The sequence below is a fragment of the Cricetulus griseus genome, chromosome X (assembly GCF_003668045.3).
Source record: "Cricetulus griseus strain 17A/GY chromosome X, alternate assembly CriGri-PICRH-1.0, whole genome shotgun sequence".
Lineage (NCBI taxonomy): Eukaryota > Metazoa > Chordata > Mammalia > Rodentia > Cricetidae > Cricetulus > Cricetulus griseus.
Genome location: NC_048604.1, coordinates 95,039,314 through 95,063,302, shown reverse-complemented (window position 1 = coordinate 95,063,302; position 23,989 = coordinate 95,039,314). Strand labels below are relative to the sequence as shown.

Genomic DNA, 23,989 nt, shown 5'->3' with positions numbered 1-23,989 from the left:
AAAACTTTGTTTTCTACCATAACCATTCTCCCTACAGTGGCTGTTCTCTTAACTTCTGAGTGTAGCCCTAGCATGGTGGTTGTCAACTTTCCTGATGCTGTGACCCTTTAACAGTTCCTCAAGCTGTAGTGACCCCCAACCATAAAATGATTTAGTTGCTACTTAATAACTGTTTTTGCTACTATTATGGCTTATAATGTAAATAAATATCTGATATGCAGTTTATATATATGTGACTCCAAAGGGGTCATGACCCACAGGTTGAGAAGCATTGCTCTAGAGGCTCTCTGGAGGCCTTTCAGCTACCAACTGGCTTGTTTTCCATCAGAGGGCAGCACCACGCCACCAATGCACCACTCTGAAAAAGTACCTTTCAGGGGAGTTTTTCTTTGTGCTTTCCTTTGTTAGGAAAGGGAAGAGAAGTAAGTACAGTAATCATTACAACTATGTGAATGTGCCAGAGTACAGCACACCCTGTTGTCCCTGTTATCAGATGCCTTCCCTCAGCCTGTACCTACCTGGACCACACACTCCTGCAAGTTGGAAGCCACTTGGTTCTGTTCCTCCCAAAGGATTCTGTACAGGATGGCTCTGCGCTCACTGTCTTTGCGGAGCAGAAAAAGACCAGGATCCCTCTCCTCTGGGGATAAGGCTGTGCTTCGGTCTTCTAGGGCCGCGCTTTCATCTGGAACACTGTGGAATAAAAACATTCAACAATTCCTGTGTGTGTCTGGGAACAGTAGTATGTTCTGCCCTGGAGGAGACTCCAGAAGAGGAACTTGTGGAAGGAGACTGACTGGTGGGTAAGAGGTGTAGTATCCCCTTTGACTTCCTCCATGGTATCCTTGGGGGAGGGAAACAAGGAGATAAGGGGCCAAAAGGGAGGGTAAAGGAAGTGGAAGGGAATAGGGAGAACAGGGAGGCAGAGAGGATGAGAGGAAGAGACAAGAAAAGGGAAGTGGGGGAGGGGTAGGGGTAGAAAGGAAGAATAGGGACAACTAGAGAAGAGAAGGGACACCGGATAAATCAAAAGGGACCCTGGCTGAAGGAAGTGTTTCCTTAGCCACTCTGCTGCCCTGCAAAAACCCTTCCTGTGACCCAGCAGGTGTTCTATTACTGAGGAACAACCAGCACCCTGCAGAGGGACAAGGGACACTGACAGTACCTGAGAAGGTGGCTGAGCTGATGCTTGGGCACCTGGGTCTTCTCAAAGAATGCATCATGCTGGGCATCTGAGTCTGGGGAGACAGAGCCATGCTCGCTGCTGCTGCTGCACATAAGCTCACCTGCTGAGGGCAGGGCCAGGGTACCAGTGGCACTCCGGACACTCTCTGTGGAGAAACAGCCAGAGAGTGGCCAGGTTTCCAGATAAGGGCTTACTACTTACTAATCATGGACTGCTCTAATTTGCTGAAAATGTAGGTTTGGGGTGAACCTCATCTGGAATACAGCTCTCTGCAGCAAGTTGGTGAGCCACACTGCCATAGCCACCAGTGAAATGAGGACAAATTATTTTCTTTTTAAAGGCCAACCTTAGTTCACTGAAAGGACTTAATACACAAGAAAGTATCATGTAGGACTTTCTGGCCTACAGGACAGCAACCACAGGCAGACATGCCCAATGTGCCCTTTTATCAAGTTACTATCAACAAAGGATGACAGGCCAGACTTCAAAAATGGATCACCAGCCTCCACATGTGGGAAAGGTACAAAACCTGAGGCAGGGGACCTCCACATGTCTTCTTCCTCTTTACATTCCTCAAAGTAGTACTTTAAGTACAGGAAAGGGCATCATAGTGATCCATGAGGTGTTCTGTGCCTGTCAGAAAATAGATGGACAACTGGCTGGGTTTGCACACTCTTCAAACCTCTGGGACCACTCCTGCTGTTCTTCACACAAGTGGGTCTACCATGGGAAGCTTGGTATTCCAGGCACCCAGTTTTCCCCCTATGGGCATGAGAGGAGCTCAAGCCCAGGATGTTCTCCAGCTGTCCAGGTAGGCCTTACCTGAAGGCTTGAAAGCAATTCGATTCTTCTTGCCCTTGTTCACCTGCCTTAAAAACCCTTCTTGGAGTAGGTTAGCAGCAGTGGCCCGTTTGTGAGGGTCAGGCTCAAAACAAGATAAGATGAAGGCTCTGGCTTCAGTTGAAAGGCTTTCTGGAATTTCAGGATGAATCTTAAACATCCCTACCTGCATTGAAGGGACAGTTAATGTCAGTCTTGGGTGAATTCAGGTGCATGCACTTTCAAAAGAAGCTGCATGTGGAGGGCCCTTTGCTACATGGTGTTTCTGCTCCTCCCATGTACAGATGGAGTCTACTTCCCCTTTCCTGAAGTCTTAGCTAGTTTCTCACAACTTTTTACCAAGAAACTACTGGGGAAGCAATAGTGTGAGGCTTTCAGGACATAGGCCTTAAAAGGCCTGATAGACCCTGCTCTTGGAGTCTGGAGACCATCACAGTATGAAAAGGGAGCCAGGATAGACAACCATGTGGAAAGAGTGGTTCATTCGCCATGTCTGCTGTACTCTCAGCCATGCAGGAGAGCCCTGTCAGATGATCCCACCCCAGCAAGGCCACCAGCTGGATGCGCCCAGGAGTAAAGACCAACAGTCAGCTCAGAACTGTGAGGAACCACTGTGTTTTAAGCCTCTAGAGCAGCGGTTCTCAACCCCTTTGGCAAATGTCTATTTCCAGAAATATTTATATCAATCATAATTCATAACAGTAGCAAAATTAGCTCTGAAGTAGCAATGAAATAATTTTACGGTTTGGGGGTCACCACAACATGAGGAACTGTATTGAGAAATACTGCTCTAGAGGATGGTGGTTTCAGGATAGGAAAGCCTTCAGCTGAGAAAATTCAAAGGTTTCAGAGATCGTACTATCTTCCCAGAATAAAGACTCTAAGAGACACCACTCCCTCTCATACCTCTTTATCTCTATTTTACTCCACAGCCCAGATTCTTAGCCTCCAGCTCTAAGCCACAAGCAAGCACAGCCCGAGGCTGCCACCTTACAGATAAGCAAATTGTCCATCTTACAGATAAGATGGCCTCCTTCCCCCACTGGCTAAGGTCACATGTCTGAGGGAGGCATAAATGCTTTCTTGTTAGGGCTTGCAAGACCAAGCTAGCTCCAGTTCCTCTTCTTGCCAGCTAATCCACTGCCCAGTTAAAGGAGGTCCCATGTGAACCATAGTGAAGCAAGAGTCAGTCCCTGGATGTCACGTCCCATCATGACATAGGAATCTTCTGTGAAAACTCCTACATAACTTCTTCCTACATAACTGTTTTCATTAAAGGCTGCTCTCCAGCCCTTTAAGGAGCTGCCATCATAACCCCATCACCTTCCTGTGCCTTTCCCAACTCCACTATGCAACCCAGAGTTAGAAGCCACTTTGTCTTTCATATCCATACTTAATGTTCACTCCTCGGCTGTCCTGGGGGCTGTTTTTTTTTTTTTGAGGGGTGTACACTTTGTTGAAAACTTTAAATACTCTTCCCATAGGACATCACATCTTCAACAGAGGCTCTTGTATGGCCGACACAGAAACATGAGTTTTCAGCTCGGAGAGTACAGTACAGAGAGTTTGCAGAAGGGCCCCTCAGGATGCATACATACATGCTCTTCTGCCAGCTTATCAGCCTTTGCCACAGCTTCTTCGGCTAAAATCTGCTGGAATCCTTTAATGGTCTCCTTCAAGGGCACCAGCTTTCCCATATGACCCGTGAAGACCTCAGCAACCTAGAATGGCTGAGACATGAAGTGCTGTATTTTTCTTGCCCGGGGCACAGTCAATTTATCTTCCTCAGAAAGTTCATCCATACCCAAGATGGCAATGATGTCCTGGAGAGATTTGTAGTCCTGCAGGATCTTCTGTACCCTGGGGGCTGGTTTTTATTCCCTTGCTGAATTCACTATGTGAGCTCTGAAACTTGAGAGCCTTCTGATTTTATCTCCACAAAGCCCTTGACCAAATAGCATGTCCCAGTCTCAGGACACCACTTCTCATAGCTTGAATGGATGAATGGTCTAAGAGTTACGAGACTATTAGATGCTGGATAGAATCCAATTACCAGGCATTATCTGTAGCACCCTCACCTGAGCAATGGGGAAGAGATGTTTGCAGTGCCTACCAGCACCAGAATACACAAAGATTAAAAACTCAGGGACTGAATCCAAAGTGGGAAAAGGTAGTTCCTCTCTGGTTCCTAGAATAAAAATGGCAAAGCACGTAGCACCTGGCATCTTGCACATGCATGTCTGGGGCTGGGGATAAGAAAGGGTCTCGTGTGTCCCAGACTGGCCATCAAACTTAGTATGTAGCTGAGGATGGCCTTGAACTCCTGATCATTCTGCCTCTATCTCCCAAGTGCTTCCAAGAGTGTGCCACCATGTCCAGCCTAAGTACATCATCAAGAGTGCTTTGATTATGTTTTGTTGGCAATAAAAACTGACTTCATGTACAACCCAAAGAAGTCAATACATTTCCAGAGTTTGTGGTTAAGCAAAAGCTGAAGACAGGAAGAGGATCAGGAAAGTTACTTCTGCCCTATGGATGAATTCAGTTCATGGCTGTCAGCTGTGCTTCCTGAGCACCACAAGAGTTCAACAGACCAGGAAGAAGACAACATGCTCTCATTAGCACCAGCTGCTCTAGATTCCAAGACCTGTGATGGAAGCTGGAAGTATGGCCTTCAATGGTCCCAAATGGATCAATTATAGTCATTGATGGTGCTGAGGGTAAGTTGTTTCTGTTTTGCAGCCCTTACATTCAGGGTTCTATTGGGATTGAAAAGTCAGAAGACTTTTTATCTTGGCCTTGAATTGCCTGATGTGAGTCAGGAAAGCTGTGAGAACCTTCTGCAAGGCTCAACTTCAGTGATGCCATCATGAGCTTCACACATCTGGGAAGTTCTGCCCCAACATCCATCCAAACCACCCAAATGAACAAATATATATTTACCTTGAACATGGCTGCTTGTGGCTCACCAAGCTCATGGAATGGAGGCCTGCTGGTTGCCATCTCAATGATGGTGCAGCCCAAGGACCAGATATCAGCTGGAGCACCGTACCCTCGAGGTCCTTGATCAATAATCTCAGGTGCCATGTACTGCAGAGTCCCTACATGAAAAACAAATGAGTGAAGACTTGGGGACACCATATTGCTTAAAAGTGGAGCATAAGTATTTAAGTGTGTGGATTTAACTGCTTTGGCAACGGCAGATGGGGACTTCTCTTTTGTGTAAACCATTTGGTTGCATCATTTTTTTGAGACAGGGTTTCTTTGAGTAGCTGTGTAGACCAGGCTGGCCTCAAACTCATAGAAGTTTGCCTGCCTCTGCCTACCAATTGCTGGGATTAAAGGCATGTGCCACCACCGCCCAGCCTGGTTGCATCATTTTTTTGATCAGTGACATGCAATATGCTTTCCTTTAACATGATTCATACTGAAAGAGGATTATTTACCCCCCCACAAAGATAACTGAGTCCAACTCGATATGCATATTTTAGGGGGTGTTTCAAGACAGGGTTTCTCGGTGTAGCCTTGGCTGTCCTGGAACTTGCTCTGTAGACTAGGCTAGCCTTGAACTCACAGAGATCTGCCTGCCTCTGCCTCCCAAGTGCTAGGATTAAATGTGTGCATCTCCACTCCCTGGCTTCAATAAGTATGTTTTTAATGCATGCCTGATACAAGGAAATTGGAATTTGAGACATAAGCAGATCAGAAGGAGCTAACATGGTAAAGAAGATGGCACAATGGTGGTGGGAACAGTGATAGTAAAATGCAGTGTTATAGAGATGGATCAGCCATTTATTTATTATTTATTTGGTTATTTATTTATTTATTTATTTATTTATTTATTTGGTTTTTTCGAGATAGGGTTTCTCTGTGTAGCTTTGGAGCCTATCCTGGCACTCGCTCTGGAGACCAGGCTGGCCTCAAACTCTCAGAGATTCGCCTGCCTCTGCCTCCCGAGTGCTGGGATTAAAGGTGTGCACCACCAACGCCTGCCTGGATCAGCCATTTAAAGGCTAGGTTCACAACTAAAATGCAGTGCTATAATAGAGGTGCCTCAAAGAGGCTCATGTGGATGAATAAATGCTTGATTGGGCTTGGACTGGGTCAGGGAAATTATCAATGTGTTGATTTTGTTCGCTGACAAGCAAATGCTAAGACAAAGTAGATGTACAAGGAGTTGTTGGGGAGAGGGGTATGAAGGATAAAAAGGGAGGGGGGCAAGAGTGCCAGCTTACAATGCAATTTTAATCTCCAGAAATGTGGGGATGGGCAAGAATCAGGTAGGAGGTATCTCAAAAAGCCACTGCTGTGAGCCACCAGGGAGCTCCTGGCCAAAATTTGTATACTGGATGAGTTCCACCTTTGTCAGATCAGTCATTAGTTGGGAAGAGCCTGTGTAAAGCACAACCAACATGATCCAAAAGGGCAATAGCTGATGTTGTCAGTGAAGTTAAGTTTCTGCTGTAAAGATCAAAGAGGTAGAAAAAAGCAAATGAGGGCATCAAAGCAAAGGAAGTACTTGAGCAAAGCTCAAGTATAGAGTCCAAGGTACAGCCAAGTGATGGTTGATCTGGGGCAAGGTGACAAAAGGTAGCAAAGGAACAACCCTTGCCAAAACCCATCTGAAGGCTGAATTTGGACTTTGACCTGTGGGTCAGGAGCCACCAGAGTTTGCTAAAGGGAAGGTGGTGACTGGCTATGGCAACAGGAATGTGAAAGGAATAATGAAGGGAAATACATGGAGTGAGTGGGAGGTTGGAGAAGCCATCAGAGGGCTTGGGAAATAAAATCTTTGGGTTTCCTTAAATATAACATGAGAAAAGAAAGTGGAAATGTTGACATGCCTTAGGAGATACTATGGACTGACAAAGAGGTTTAGATAACCTTAGAAAAGGCATCACTCGAACACTGATGTCCAAAGCAAAGAAAACGGTCTGTCTCAAGACCACACAACTAACAGTAGCTTCCTGAGTTTTTAATCAATGAAGCTACTACATTCTTTTCTTGAAAGGCCAATGTCATGCTACCATTTTCCTTTCCTATAAAAAAATCAATTAATTAACAGAGACTCTGTAGCTCAGGTTAGTCTGATCTCACTATGTAGCCCAGGTTTACATGGAAAATCTTGATTTTCCTGCCTCAACCTCCAGAATATTGAGTTCATAGGCAAAAACCAGTATGCGTGGCATCATCATTCATCCAGTATCTCACTACATAACCTGAACTAGACTGAAAATCATTATTATATAGTCCAGGCTGATGCCAAACTCATGGTGATCTTCCTTTCTTAGCTTTCCAAGCCTCTATTAAGTGGGAACCACTATACCCAGCTTCCTATGAACATTTTAAAGAGTCTAGAAAGTTGTGACCAATAGAATGTTCTGCAATTATGGGCATGTATTCTGTACAGTCTGACTTGTTAGCCTTCAGCTACATAGGACTATTATGTTGTTGAAACATGCTTAATGAGCCACAAAAGAAATGAATTTTAAATTATTTTAAGTTAGTTTCAATCACTTTGAAGTTATGTATTATTATTGGTAAAGACAAACAGATCAGTGAGGTGCAAATAAATGCTTTGGCTTCCAGAGCCAAAATGAAGGGGGAACTGATTAGTCAGTTGCAAAGTTAGGCAAGATGAAGGTGCATCTCATGTACACTTGCACTGTGAAGAAATCCCAGTGCCTCAGGAAGGAAACTTCTGGTTTTACAATATCCCCTACAGGCTGTTGTTGCTGTGACTATCACAGGGAGTAATGTTGGCAGGAGTTTCTCCCTCCAATAATCTATAATTAAATAAGAAAGATTTAACACTGTATTGTTTATTAAGCACTCAGCTCACTCTGCCATATGATGTTGGGGCTGGTATGCCCATTCCTCCTTGGCTGCAGCTCCCTGTTAGGTTCTGCAACTAAAAGACACTAGAAAGACTCTGGAAGGGTGGAGGGGGACTTACACTTCCCTGTATGTTTGTTGTTCCTGTAAGCAGATCTTGATGTGGACCCTCAGGTTGGCTCCAAAATCCAGGGTTTTTTGTCACTCTACACTCCCAGAACCAGCTTCTTGCTCCTCAGAGGTACTTACACCACCCTAGGTACATTCTCTCCTCAAAGTTCTGATCCCACCTTACCATCTGTGCACTCCCACCCCTGTGAAGCCCCCTGATGTCTCAGTCTCCTTTCTGCCCTTTCAGTTTCAGTACTTAGAAAATAGTCAGTGAAAATAATTGGGTTATTTATATTTTCCTTCCTGGACTATAGCTAACATACTTCAAAGGTAGATAGGTAGGTAGGTGTGTGTGTGTGTGTGTGTGTGTGTGTGTGTGTGTGTGTGTGTTTGTGTGTGTTTGATATATATATATTATATATATATATATATATATATAATATATTCATTGTACATATTGTACATAGTGATCGGTTTCATAGACACATTCATACAATTATTTCATAGACTTCAACCATATTCACACCCCTCTTCTCCCTCCTTTCCATATTTCTATTCATTCCCCCAGATAGCCTGTCTCCTACTGCTGTGTCATGTTCAGATGTGATTTATGAATCTATATAGGATAAGGATGCACAAAAGTAAGAAAACATACACTTGTGGCTCAATCTGACTTATTTTGCTTATATGGTGATCTCTAGTTGCATCTATTTTTCCTGGAAAGATATAATTTCATTCTTTATGTACAAAGGTGTTTTTAAAAGAGGAAAACATACATACAAGTACATTATATGACTCAATGGGTTATATTTAGGAATACACACACACACACACACACACACACACACACATATATGCATGTAACAATAATTAGTGAAGAGAGAAAATGAATTTGAAATAGAACAAGGAGAGGAGTATATGGGGGAATCTGGAAGGAGGTAAAGGAAGAGGGAATGGTGGTATTATAATCTCAAAAATAAAGTAATTTGTAAAAGGAACATAAAAATAAATTTACATTATGTAGAATTCAAAAATAGTACTAAACCAAACAGTGATGGCTAACTGACCCTGATCAAGCAACTGTCTACCTTAGTATAATTTTTTTCATAATTAAAACCATAATTAGCCGGGCAGTGGTGGCGCACGCCTTTAATCCCAGCACTCAGGAGGCAGAGGCAGGCGGATCTCTGTGAGTTCAAGACCTGCTGGTCTACAGAGCGAGTGCCAGGACAGCCTCCAAAGCAATACAGAGAAACCCTGTCTCAAAAAACATAATTAATCTCCTTAAGCTAAGCGTAGAATTTACTCTGTATGAGACCACAGTGACTATCACCTGTTGTAAAGTTAAGGAATCAGTAAGGACATCCATATTATTTATTCTTATGTAATAAATTGCTCCCAAATTTAGCGCTTAAAAGAATGTATTGGTACACAGGATATAGCTCAGTAGTAGCACGTTTGACTAGCATTCACAATGCTCTGGACTCCATCCTTAACATAACCAAAAGAGTCATTATGGTCTCACACAAGACCTAAGGGTGGGGATCTAGTAGCAGCCAGCTGAGTAGGCAGGGATTTCTCCTATGAGGCTGAGTCCAGATGTGGATTGGGCTGCATGATTTAACATTAGACTAACGTGGCTAGGTCCAAGATGAATCTCCCTCTTTCAGACTGGGATGAGCAGGAAACTTCATAACTGCAGTTTCTCATAACATGGAATCTTTCAGAGGAGAACTCAAGACATGATTTCTATAAGTGAGTATCATCTGAGAGAAGGAAGTGGACATTTTTCGGCCACCATCACTTCTGTCTTTTACATTCAATGGAAGTGAGTCACTTTATCCAGTCCATATTCAACTATACTGGAGGCTGGTTCCTACATCTGACTTTGGGTCAGTATTTGATGGCATATAAGTAATTTCCATGTAGTGCTATGCATTTGACTTTCATAATTCTGGTAAGATAGGGCAAAGGGGGTGCCATCTACTGCTATTGCACATTTTATAACAGGAGGCAAGTGAAGTTCAGAGAAACTAGTCATTGAAGCTGGAACCCAGGTCTTCTATCCCTGAGTTCAGAATTTGACATCACTGAATTATATAACAAATCGAGAAGTACTGCTGAAGAAAAAGCTTCAAAGACGCACTATTATCTCTTTCCCACAGTTCTGGAAGATACAGAACAATGGTGGAAACCCAGGCACTCCATTTGATTCACTACTGTACTCACAGGGTAAGCATCTGTTCACATGGAACAGCCAATAGAGAGACATGGAACTACACAAATACTTCAGATAAAGGAAAAATCCCCCAGTGGTAAGTGTGTAGGGGCATGTGTCAATTCTACCAAAGGCTGAAGTCTGGAAAAAACTCATGAAGATAGCACTATGGTGCATTTGAACTATGCACAAATCTTGAAAAATTGCCTTGCCCTGCACCTGGCTCTCTTTGGGGCCTCACTAGCTTCCCTCCAAGAGGCACTCTATTCCAGTCTTTGAATGTCTCCATGGAAAATAAGAGCAATAGGTACAATGTAGTGGTTGGAGAGGTTCAGGGGGCACTCAGCCAATGGCCAGCCTAGGCCCCATCCATGACATGGAAATCACATGCAGGGGGATCCAACAAGTGAAATGAACATCAAACACTAGGTCTCAGAGTATAGGGATCCAGCTTACAATGGTGTTAATCAAGACACATCTTCACCTGCCAATCTCCTTTCTTTGCCTTCCTGCAGTGGGTGAGTTAGAAAAGAGGTAGAGAAGAAGCAAACACTCTTGACTGTAGTAGAGGTCACTGCCCACAATGCAGCTGGCAGGGAGAGGGGCAGGTGAGCCACCACCATGAATGAGGACCATAGCACTCATGAGTACATAAGCCTATACCTTTCCCATCACCCATCTTGACCTGCTGTTCCCTCAACTTTCATTGTGATTCTGTCATTCAAAGCAGCTGGAAAAGTCATGGGACAAACCAAATATTCTCTGGGCTAAATTAAGGGGCAGTAAAAGACAAATATAACATTTATGATGACACCTTTTGTGTCCCACAGTTTCAACATGTTCCATATGGAAACAGTTCTCTCAAAGGCACCCTCCAGCTCTAAACCCTTCAAACTTCTAAATGCAAATTCATATTAAGTGTTAAAATATAAATTGTATTTTGTAGCACAAATTCTAGTCAGTATTAATAATAAAAACCCAGAATCAGATATGGGGAGGTGAAAGATTAGAGAAGCAAAGCAGCCAGCCACAAGCTCTTACCTTTACCTCGGATCAAAGGGGCAATCCCACCTGAAGATCGACTCCTCAGTTGCATCCTGACTGCTTCACAATGAATTCTGCTCAGACTGCCATCTCAGACTACACTGAGCTCCTGTTTCCTCCTGCCTTATATTCCACTCTCCACCCAGCCATATCCCTTCCTGTCTCCACCTCCACCCAGCCATATCCCTTCCTGTCTCCACCTCCTTAAGTGCTGGGATTAAATGTGTGTCATTCCAAGTGCTGGAATCAACTTTGTGTGAGCTCTGTTTCTCTTTTAGACTGGATTAATTCCATGTAGCCCAGGGTGGCCTTGAACTAACAGAGATCTGTCTGCCTCTGTCTCCCTAGTGCTGGGATTAAAGGTGTGTACCACCACTGCCTGGCCTCTATGGATATCTAGTGTGACTAGCTTTGCATTCTGATCTTCAGGAAAGCTTTATTTGTTAGATCATAAACAAAATATGACCACAGTACTTATTAACAAATACTTAATTTTACTTGCTATAATCCAGGTGCCAGTCAAAATATTTCATCAACATTGGTCCATTTCATCCTTGGTAACCACCTGAGATCTACTTTTGTTCTGTTAACAGTTACCTTAGAGTAACTTCCCATTTTGGAGGGAAACCCCTTAACTAACTATAGGGAGGTCAAACAAGTAGGTGTTCTAAAGGGAGGTCAAATACTGCAGGGAAGTTCATTATGACTGAAAGTAAACAACTTGAAATAGATTCAGGAAGTCCATGAAACTGACTAGATTCTCTATTTACTCTTGAGGAAGTAGGGTTCTACTAGCCAAGCTGCAAAAAAGACTCTCAGCCTAGCACAGCTGCTTGAAAGAAGCAGAGATGAACCAAGCAGTCTAAAAATAGAGAGAGAACCAGCAGAGACCAACCAAATTGGCTAGAAAAAACAAAACCGAGCCAAGCTGCCTAGAAATGGCTTAGACCAATTGAGCTACCTGAAAGGGTACTCTCCAACTTTTTATGCTACCTACAGGTAGGTTCCCAGTTTTTATGAGCTGTCATCCATGCTGGAGTAGGCTTTGGTGATACAGCTGTCTTTGAGTCATTTCTGTTCCTCTAAGTAATCTCTCATCCATATTCCTGTAAGTAACCCCAACAAAACTCATTGGTTCACCAAAGTGGACTTTGGTGTATCCATACTTTGGTCTATCATGGACTATCTATTTGGGGAGAACAGACATGTATGCTCCACAACACCATTTTACTCAATACAAATCTGAGTGAGGAGATAGAAGATAGATAGATAAATAGTAATTTATATGCCTAAGGAGACACAGGTAGCAAGTGGTTAAGCCAGAAACTGGGACTGTTCATCCTTGATTGGAGGATGTTCATAGACCAAACAAAGTTTCTTTTGTGGATCTAATCTTAAGTACGTGTGTAAGAGGGATATAAACATACATCTGCATAAAGGTTCCTGGGAGTGCTCACAGAAGAAACTATACCATGCGTACTTTGGGAGACTATTCAGATGGAAAGGAATGAAGGCCTGTTACATGCCATAATATAGATGAGCATTGGAAACATAGCACTAATTGAGGAAGGTAAATATTTTTAGAATGTGTATTGTCATATTACATGTGCAGGAATATCCCAAACATGGTACACATACCAAGCCAATCCAATGATTGTCTGGGACTGAAACCAAGAGTGACTACCAAGGGGTACAGGGATATATCAGGGGAAGCAGAAATGTACTAAAATGCAAACGTACCATTACAAGGACAAAATGCCTTCGTGTGTGGTTTAGTAATAGAACACTAGCATGGCATGTAAAAGGGCCTGGTTCCAGCTCCAACACTGTTTCAAATTGAGTTTTGTTTGCAAAATTAGTTTATCATACCCAAGGCAAAGGCCCTCCATAGGATCATAGGAAGGAAGGGATTCAGGGTATGCAACTGCCTGAGATTACTGTTTTTCCTAACAAAGTTCAGACAATTTCAGATGATCTATGAGGAAAAAGTTCCAACATTATCTACCAAAGCCAGAGTTCTGTACCAGCCAGCTGAGACTTCTTTACAGAACTCTTCTGTTTTGTAAAGAGTAATTACATGCAGGAGAATTTCTTCACCAAAATGAAATCCTTTCTTTATTATCCCCTAAATACCCCTGCATTATTTTACATTGCAAAATTCATGCCTCCTTAAGCCAATTACTGGGGAAATATGATATGCAATAATGAATTATACGTGTGTTTTCCATGTGAATTTTTCCTCCTCAGGGATGCTAATTATTAAATAAATTGTTGGGGTTTTATGATTTTGAAATGATTCCCTGTCATATCAGAGTCCCTCTTACTACATACAGCTAAGCTAATTGGTGGCTTCCAAAGAGGAAGATATAAATTATTTTCAATTACAGTTGTAAAATGATAAGATAAATGGGGGCCAGTATTATATACAGATTCATATATAAATAGGGGCATATTTATATCATAAAACCTAAGTGAAAATTTAACATATTCTTTGTGTGGGAAATGTTAATGGAGTCCTGGTATAGTCTTGTCCATTTTAAGGCACATGCACCTCCTTTGGCCTTATAACTAAAGTCATTTTTGATAGATTAACATTCCCTTTCATGAGGGGCATGTTTCCACTGTGGGTACCCAGGGATTAACACACAATTCTCTTATTGAAGAAAAGTCCTTTAAAACTGGGACATTATTTACCACAAATAAGGCCAAATTGGTCCATTCTACAACTTTGGTCATTTTAAAGACAGAACAATCTATTACCTGCCATTTGCCATCTATACCTTATTTCAGAACTATAAGGTTATGAGAGCTGTTTCACAGTTCTATCAGACATGTTCCTTTTGATCATCATGTTCCTCCTTAGGGGACCACAACCTTATTAAAAATCAGCACTTCTTTCCAAGGATCAAAATTTTTGCTATAGTTGCTTTTAAACAGGAATTCCAAAAAGCCACAGGTAGCTTGTCAGAGGCCTTATACCTACTGGTTTGGTAAATAGAAAACCAGCTGGTATTATCACCTTTGAATCCAGTCCCTGTCAACGTTTAGAATGTTGCATCACCAACAAGTGGACAAGAAAATGCAGTTCTTCAAACTCACATAAAATACCCTGTTAACCCAGGAAAATTAGTTTCCCTTGGAAATATAATCATAACAAAGTTCAAAGTATTAGAATCCACTATGGTAAAGAGCTATTTTTATGATAGGCCAATAAAATGTCCTAATAAGTTATACATTACCCATGATTTTGACTGGTATGCTACCAACTGTGAAGACATACTTCCATTTCGCTGATTGAGAACCCTTAAGAAATCTCAGCAGAATTCTTTGTCTACCCAACTTGTAAGAGGCTAAGAAGAAAGTAGGGCAATATTGGTATAACAGATAGCTGCCCAAGTATATCACCATAACAAAGTTAAAGCATTTTAAAGTCAAGGACAATACTTCATCTGTATTAAGAATCAAAATGGATGGAACTTGAGACAATCATCCCAAGTGAGGTAACTTAGCCCCCCCCAACAAATATTGTATGTTTTATATTTGGATGTTAGCTTTTAAGTTTTAGATATGTTTCAATATGAAAAAAAAAAACGTGTAAGTTAGGTCCCTGAGTTAGGGACCAGGAGGGAAGAGAGGACCTTCCAAAGAAGGGGAAATAAGAGTATAGTGTAATAAAGAGGTAAAGGGGAAACTAAAATAAGGATGATTAAATAAGGAGGAAGAGGTAAAGGAGGGAATATGGAGATGGACAATTAACACTAAAAGCCTTTGAAAAGTCACATAGAAACTTGCTACTCTAGAAGCTTCCTAAAATATATCCACATAGAAAACTAAGTTAAAAAGAATCACTATATAATGGGGGAGATAATATACCAACTAGACATCATATGTTACCAAGTAAAACCTTCACTGCTAAGAATGGGTTACATCTTGTTGAGTCATTGACCAAAGGGGTCCTGTCCCATAGAACCCCCAAACACCACTGGTATGGTTACTCTCCAAATCTGATGGAATGTCCTATTGCTGAACATACAACTTCCTTACATCATCAAACATGGAGATATCAACCTGGTGCCAATTAGAAGATTTTTAAATTAATGTATTTAATGTACACTGGTGTAGCTGTGTGACGGTGTTGGATCACCTGTAATTGTAATTACAGATAGTTGTGAGCTACCATGGGGGTCCTGAGAATTGCACCCAGGTCCTCTGGAAGAGCAGCCAGTGCTCTTAACCACTGAGTCATCTCTTTAACCCCCCAACTAAAAGTTTTACCCCTACTGATTAGTGTTCATGATGCTAGAAATTACAGTAGCAGAGGAGAAAAGCAAATATCAATATTACCCAGCTATAAACCCTGCCACCTATGACAGTGACCTGCCCTGCAAGATAAACTGGTACAATAGTGGCACAAATGTTATGGGAGTAACCAATATATTTTTCAATTGGATTTAAGACCCATTCCATGAAATGGAACCCATACTTAACACTGTCAAGAACATGAGAAAATAGATGGGTCATGGGCCTAAGGGAAAACCTACTACTATTATTTTGTTAAAGGAACACAGTATTAAAATGACTCCCAATGACATACTGCTATATCTGAAGATCAATGTTTTACTCAACCATCATCAGTGAAGATTCTTCTTGTAGTAGGTGGGAATTAACACAAAGACCCACAAATGAACAATGTGCAGAAAGTGAGATACTTTGGAACACTCAGCCCTAAATTGGGATATCTTTATCAAGCCCCTCCATTAAGGCTCAGGAATCTATGCATAAGAGGAGGCAGAAAGATTGTAAGAGCCAGAAGTGGTAGGTGACTCCAACATCTTCCAGACACAACAGGAATGATACATATATGAACTCACAGAGACTGTGACAGTATGCCTAAGACCTGCACAGGTTCAAAACTGACAAAAGTCCCAACACTGAGAACAAGTAGAAACAAAGTCCCACCCCTAACCATGAAGCTATTTGTAATCGATACCTGCTGGGAAAGGGAAAATCTTAGATTGCCGTTTGGTATATCAACTACAGTCTAGGGCAGGCAGGGCCCATACCCAGGAGTAACTGGCCAACATGAAATAGATTCCATGTTTTTACACACTTTTGTTTTAGTATTTTTGTTTTACTATTTTTTCAAGATTGTTTGATTTTCATTTTGTAACACACACACACACACACACACACACACACACACACACAGAGAGAGAGAGAGAGAGAGAGAGAGAGAGAGAGAGAGAGAGAGAGAGAGAGAGAGAGAATGCATGAAGTTGGGTGGGTAGGAAGAGGAGAAAGAAAAGTATATGATCAAATTATATTCTATGAAAAAAATCTTAGATAAACTTAAAAAATCAAAGGTGACCAATAAGTAGTTCATATATGACCACAAATTCAGAAGGAAAGCTTAGATCCAAGATGGCATCACACAGTCAGCTCTACTCTGCTTACCTGCAAAGGTCTCAGTGCATGGGTTAATTCCTGCAAGGCGTTTAGATGTTCCAAAATCAGAGATTTTTACCACTCCACTATAGGTGTTCACCAGAACATTATCACCCTTTGGAAAAAGAACAGCATTGAGTGTGTAAAGGCAGATTTAAGCAAACTAGCACCCTATAGTGTGGGCCCTCTACAAAGGCTGGACCTGACATAGGATAGGGTGGGGTTATCCTGATAAGCTGTCTCCCTCTGTGAGCAGACTATTCCACCATACTATAGTGAAGGCTTAGAAAAACACCACTTTGATGGCTTAGACAAGAAGCCCATACCTTTATGTCCCTGTGAACGATCTGGTTTTCATGGAGATACTTCAGGCCTTCCAGGATCTGTTTGGTATAAAACTTGATAGTGGGTTCCTTCATTGGTCCCCATTTGGATCGCAAGAGAGCAGAAAGGCTTCCTAAAAGTGGCACAGCAAAACCAAACCAAACCAAAGCAAACAAACACAAAAGGAACCAAACCAAAAAAATAAAACAAAAACCAACAGGATGATAAAGATTCATTTGTAAGGGGTCAAGGAAGTAAACTCAAGTGGTATTTTTAACCCTAAACAAGTATTCAGATACTGATGATCACTATTCAATGAAATGCTATGAGATTTATTATTATTTCAATGCTCACTCATTTACCCAGCTCTTGCTCATTGCCAGGCACCTTTCCAGAAGCTCTTACATATATCATCTCATTTCACCTACTCGATGATTAGCTGAGGTAGGGCTATTTAATATCCTAGTGATATTTACTTAAAATATTATGTAATTACTACTCCAATTCTTACAGTTTATTTACTTAACCAAAAAATTGAATCTTAATGGCTAGACCCATTCAAACTACCAGTTAAAGATCCAAACAATTACTTTTTTTTGTTTTTCAAGACAGGGTTTCTCTGTGTAGCTCTGATTGTCCTGGAACTGGTTCTGTAGACCAGGCTGGCCTCAAACTCACAGGGATCCACCTGCCTCTGCTTCCCGAGTGCTGGGATAAAAGGCCATCGCCATCATCTGGCCAAAAAATTACTTCTAATACTCTATTGCCTACATGTAGGGATTTGCTACATAACGCACTGGTATCTGGTTTTATTATCCATTTGTTATTTTGCAATATCTCTTTAAAAGTAACTATGTCCAATGTGATATAAAAGTGTGTATTAGTGATACCAGGTATAAAAACGTTTAAAGGTGGTGAGATAGGGAGATGGAGGAAAGGTAGGGATAGTGGGAACACATTATTTTGTAAACTAATTAAAATTTAATTTAAAAAAATATCTGAAGGGAGGTATCCTGCATGGGTGGGTAATGATGCTCCCAGAATCCATAAATCTTTCAAAATTAATTTTATTCTATGTGTATGTGCATGCAGGAGCTTACAGATGTCAGAAGAGCATTTCAGATCCTTTGAAACTGGAGTTATAGACAGTTGTGAGCCACTATGTGGGTGCTGGGAGCAGCAAGTGCTCTTAAACACTAAGCATCTCTGTAGCACAAGCCATAGGTTTTTAAATGAAAACTCCAATGTAAGGTATCATACCTCTCTATGACTTGCTTACTAGCAAGGCCCCAGAGATTTTGAAAACAAAATAGTCTATTGCCATTGCTCTCGGTTGCCCACCAGAAGTAGTTACTAAGACTACTGCTGAAGACACAACATATTTTGTTTATAGGACATAAAGAAATCAAGCTGGAACTGACCAGGAAACTACCTCTCTGCTAGCTACTTTTCATAGGACTATAAAGTGTTATGCAGGTTGGTAGAGAAGAAAGATGGTATACACACTGGTTAAATCCTACATACTCCAAGGCCAGGTGTTGGTGGTGCATGCCTTTAATCCCAGCACTCGTGAGGCAGAGGCAGGCGGATCTCTGTGAGTTCGAGGCCAGCCTGGTTTCCAGAGCGAGTGCCAGGATAGGCTCCAAAGCTACACAGAGAAACCCTGTCTCGAAAACAAAAACAAATCCTGCACACTCCAATATTGACCAGGCTAGCCACTATTACTGAGGCAATAGTGGCATATTGGTTATGGGGGGGCAACCAATCATTTTCTGTTGGATTTTAGTTCTAGTCCCCAAGAGGAAATAAATGCCTGGTACTGTAAATCTGACCAAAAGCCTATGACTGGGTAGATCATAGGCCCTAGAGGAGAATCTATTACTGTTGCTTAGCTAATAGACATGTCAATTTGCCTTATATGTATTTGTGCTTATACCCAAAGATGAGTGCTGCTCTCAGACTTGGTGAGAGAAGTCTTTTGGTAGCAGGCAGTGGTTAATGCAGGCTCATAACTGGTCAAAGTACTGAGAATAAATAATTGCTGAGTGCTGAGTCCTAAATGAGACCCATCTATCACTCTTCTCCAAGGACTAGAGAACATTACGGAAGAGGTAATAGAAAGAATCTAAGACCCAGAAAACAGGGAGGAATGCTAAGAAACAATGTCATTTGAAATAACATGTCCATTGCAATTATAAACACACAGAAAATTAAGTTACCTTGAATATGAGCTGCATAAGATTGGGTCATTCAATATTCCATCATGGATAGGGGAAGGCCAATGAGACTATTAGCAATTAATAGTTGTGGAGGCGACTTTCTTTAGTGGTGTAGACACTGACATGTTACCCATGCTCTAATAACAAAAAAACAAACCCTAAACATGCTCATTTAAGCAACCTAATTAAACCCAGTGGATCACAAAAAAGATGTGAAAGAAAGAGAATTAGCTGGGAAGAAAAAGGGTCAGCAGGAGGGAAAAAGAGACAACACAGGATAATGTAGATAAATAATAATATTATTCTATGCATGTATAAAACTATAAAAAAGCTCCAGTGTCCCTTTTCCCAAACCACCTCTAAATTCCTAGACCAAGAAGAGCTGAGGTCAAGGCCAGAGATTTTGGTCTTCAATTCTTTGTCTCCAATGTTAGCACTCAGTAGATAGTGGGTGAGTATTTTAGGCTGATTAAATAAGCCCCAAATAAACTGTTTATGTGACCTTTGCAAAGTTGTATAGAACTCTTCTGAGAAACCAACATTTTCCAACCTCCAAAAGGTCTGTCATTTGTTAGACGTTGAGACAATCAGTGATATCCATATTGTATTCTCATAAGTGATTTTCAGAATGTGAGATCAAAAGAGAGTGACTAACTTACCTCCAGGCACCTGTTCCATAAATATCTTAATGTAGCCATTCTCCGAAACAGAGCCCAGGTACTGGACAATGTTGCGATGCTTGAGATATTTGTGTAGGGCTATTTCTTCATGCAGAGGCTGAGAGTATCTATTGCAGAAAAAAATAAAGCATGCACCACCTGCAAATCCCAGGGTTCTAGGCCCTAGTAGTCCTTTCATAGTATCTACCCTGCTGCTAACCATCCCTTCTAGGATCTCTTCCTCAGCTTCCATGAGAATATTCATCTTTCTACCTGTAAAACATGGGATACAGGCTAAATATACCTAATCCAAAAATCTATATGATCAAAAACATTTTGAGTATCAACATGACACCAGTAGAAAATGTCACACCTAACATTGTGTGCTGGCTCATTGTCAAAATTCAGACACAATAAAGTATTATCTAAAAATGCCTCCAGGCTATGTGTACAGGGAGCACAAAGGAATATTGTGTTTAGATTTGGGTACTATACCCTACAGGTACCTTACTACACACAGCATTCTAAAATTTGAAAAAAAAAAACTTATCTGAAACATTTCTTGCTACTTGTCATAAGAATTTCAGATAAGGAATATTCAACCTGTAACAATATAGCCATGTAGTGCTTCCAGGGGAGTAGAGTGACTTAAGTTTCTCAGGCATTGATGGAGGGACTGTTACATGGTAAACACTCAATTAATGGCTACTATTTCTACCGTAACTATTGCTTGGGCACAGATTCTCCAACAAAGTTTCACCTCTTTCAACAATCCTCTTTTTCCCATGGAAAGTGGTGGTCTAGAAAATTCTGTCCTAAACTGACTTACTCTACAGACTCAACCCATAACTAATGAGTTGTTAGCTTTAGTCTTTGGACTTTCAAGCTTTCATGAAACAACTCCACGTAAAGACCATACTGTTTAAGGTGGCATACAAGGACCTTCCAAATCAGGTCAGACAATACCTTTCACATTTTTGCCTCATGAGTCCTTCACTAGCCCATACCCTACATTCAAGCTTTATATAAACTGCTTTCTCAATGTGTGTTTGTTTCTTAACAGTTCTGTTTTACCCTCATAGGCCCCATTTTCTACTTATTCCTCAATAAACCAGCTTGAAGATGATTTGTTCTCTTAAACTTGACACAGCTCATCCAGCTCAGTCCCCCCTGTTTTCCAAAAACACTTTGTGTACCCTTCTATTATAGCACCAGCACCTTTCATTTTAACTCATGGACACAGTATCTGCATTCTCCACCAAAGCAGCACCCTAGGATGGGGACAGAATCCTGGTCACCTTTTATTCCCTAGCACCAATTCAGATTCATGGATGGAAAACATTCCCAGTCATCCTAAATTCAGCTCAAAATTTACAAGTTCGACAAAATGGCCTCTGAGGCCCTTTCCAGCTCAAATATCATCCCAGGAATTTTCGTAGGCAAGGAAAAGTAGGAACAGTACTACCAATGGAGATACATGCCAGGAGTACTCCCAAATCTATGCAACTTCAACAGCTTATGTATCACATGAATAAGGGAAAATACTGGATGACGGACCCTTTTGGGAGTCCCTTAATCTCCTTCAAGCTTGGTTTCCATATTGGTAATATGAAGAAGTCAGATTAGTTTGTTTCAGGTCTTCATTATAATTCATATACTATATTATTCCACTGAAAATGAACAAATTAGTGAATGGATGGTCACATAGTTGCTAGAAATTCTGTGTAACACAGACAGTGATCACCCAGATGGAGAGATGTATGCACATATCCATTAGCACCCAGAGCTGGAGGAAACACTGTCAACTATGGTGGATGTGTCTGTGGCCCATGATTATTTCTATTGCGGTCATGATTACATGTATAGCTTCTCTACAGAATCACTCAACAGTAAGCACTGCTGTGCTTTTGTTTAGATTTAGATAAGGTTTAAATATAAAATGAATTGAAGTAAGTACAGGAATTGGGTGGGTAGGGAAGTGGGGCAGATCTGGGAGGACTTGGGGGAGGGGAAAGAATATGATCAAAATCTATCACATGAAAATTAAAAAAAAATGTAATAATAAAATTCCTAAGTTGTAGTACTGATGGTAGAAAAACAGTCCCAAATCTATGGGCAAGGTTAAAGACCACAGTTATTAACAAAAGTTGTATTGTGAAACTCTGATTTTTAACTGCATTTAAATTCTGTAATAACATATCCACACAAATCATAGCCATTTTCAATTGTTACAGTGTAAATTTAAAAGCACTCAGTAAAGACTGGAGATGTAGCTCAGTGGTAGAGAGCTTTTGCCTAGCATGCTCAGGGACCTGGGTTCTAGCCCCAGCACTGAAAAACAAAGAGAAAAAAATTCTCAGTTATATTTTAAAATATTTTCAAATAGCTGCATAAAATGTAAAATTTCAGATATAGTTGTGGGTAGAAATACAGTTTTCCTTTGAAATATGACCTTCTTTAATCCACAAACTTCTAAGTATTTTGATTTTTTCCATGTGTTAATACTATAAGAGAACAAAAGCATATCATCCTTATAATAAGAGCATTACAAGCTCTGACAACATAAGGTAGCCGCATCATAAGGCACAGATTAAATGCTTACACCATCAGTGGTAGGCTTGGGATACAGATTATTAAGATATAAAATGCAGAATGCAAAAAAAGAGAAGAAAGGAAAAGAAAAGAAAATGCAGAATACCGAAGGCAGTCCCAACTTGCCTGATATCTCTCTCTGGGATTTCCTTGATGGCTATTCGTACTTGATTACTGAGATCTCGGCCAGCATACACAATCCCATAAGATCCTTTCCCCAAGACAATTCTTTCCCCATTCACATCATGGTCATACTCATACTAAACAAGGCAAAACAACAGGAATAAAAAAGACAAAACACAACGTATCGAAGAGAAGCCCCAAATCTATCTAACAAGTTTTTCAAAACTATAAATTTAGCATTATTTGAGTGCCAAGCAAAATATGCTTCTTAGGCTTTACACTTTTCATTTAACAATTATTCTTTTCATTTAACAATTATTCTCATCTGTTCATGTATTTATAGAATGACTTAATGAAATGTAATTCAGGAAAGTTAGAATAAAATAAGCTGGGCGTTGGTGGCACACGCCTTTAATCCCAGCATTCGGGAGGCAGAGGCAGGCGGATCTCTGTTAGTTCTAGGCCAGCCTGGTCTCCAGAGCGAGTGCCAGGATAGGCTCCAAAACTACACAGAGAAACCTTGTCTCGAAAAACAAAAACAAAACAAAACAAAACAAAAATAAGACTCACCTGTAAATTACCTGGCTTACCTTCTGGAGATTTGTCATCATTTTAATGCTGCAATTTAAAACTTTCTAAGCATGTTAAGTACCACAAATCAATATCTTCCTGCATGACAACTTGTCAGGAAACAACCCTTTCAGTAGCTCAGGAAAGAAAAGTCAGTAAAAGTTAACATCTTAATATCATATACACATGTTGGGACGAGCCCCTTTCAGTCATATGGATCTAGCACATACATTTTACAATCAGGATTACTAGTCCCTTTCACTCCTCTTATCAAAACCTATTGTGGCCTCACTGGATGTGGTAGTGCATGCCTATAATTCCAGCATTCAGAAGGCTAAGACAGGAAGTTCATGGGATCTCAGGGTTAGTATGGACTACAGAGAAACACCTGTTTTAAAAAGCAAAAACAAGGCCAGTGAGATGGCTCAGTGGTTATTGGTGCTTACTGTGTAAGCCTGGTGATTGGAGTTCAACCCCCCAAAACCCATAGAAGGAAGGAAGGAAGAAAGGCAGGAGGGAGGGAGGGAGAGAGGGAGGGAGGGAGGAAGGAAGGAAGGAAGGAAGGAAGGAAGGAAGGAAGGAAGGAAGGAAGGAAGGGAGAATCAACTCCAGAGTTATCCTGTGACCTCCACACATAACACGCATATTACATACTAAATTGAACATGACAACTATAGTAAGCCACTGCATGCAGCTACATTAAAATTTATTCTTGGTAATGATTAAAACAAAGGTGACAGTAGTCTAAGCAACTCATACGTAAAACAGAAAGAAAGCAGCTGGGCGTTGGTGGCACATGCCTTTAATCCCAGCACTCGGGAGG

At 41.1% G+C, this 23,989-nt stretch overlaps 1 protein-coding gene across 1 annotated transcript in view; it reads right to left on the bottom strand.

Moving 5' to 3' along the window:
* The window catches only part of Map3k15 (mitogen-activated protein kinase kinase kinase 15), a 95,793-nt gene that overhangs the window by 6,491 nt on the left and 65,313 nt on the right, over positions 1–23,989 (bottom strand). Inside the window, exons 14-21 of the mRNA XM_035449753.1 lie at positions 22,600–22,733; positions 19,882–20,009; positions 17,006–17,136; positions 16,689–16,794; positions 4,970–5,127; positions 2,009–2,192; positions 1,166–1,331; positions 519–693 (exon numbers count right to left, since the gene is read on the bottom strand). Of these exons, the coding sequence (XP_035305644.1) occupies positions 519–693; positions 1,166–1,331; positions 2,009–2,192; positions 4,970–5,127; positions 16,689–16,794; positions 17,006–17,136; positions 19,882–20,009; positions 22,600–22,733 (1,182 nt within the window). The remainder of the gene's footprint in view (positions 1–518; positions 694–1,165; positions 1,332–2,008; positions 2,193–4,969; positions 5,128–16,688; positions 16,795–17,005; positions 17,137–19,881; positions 20,010–22,599; positions 22,734–23,989) is intronic.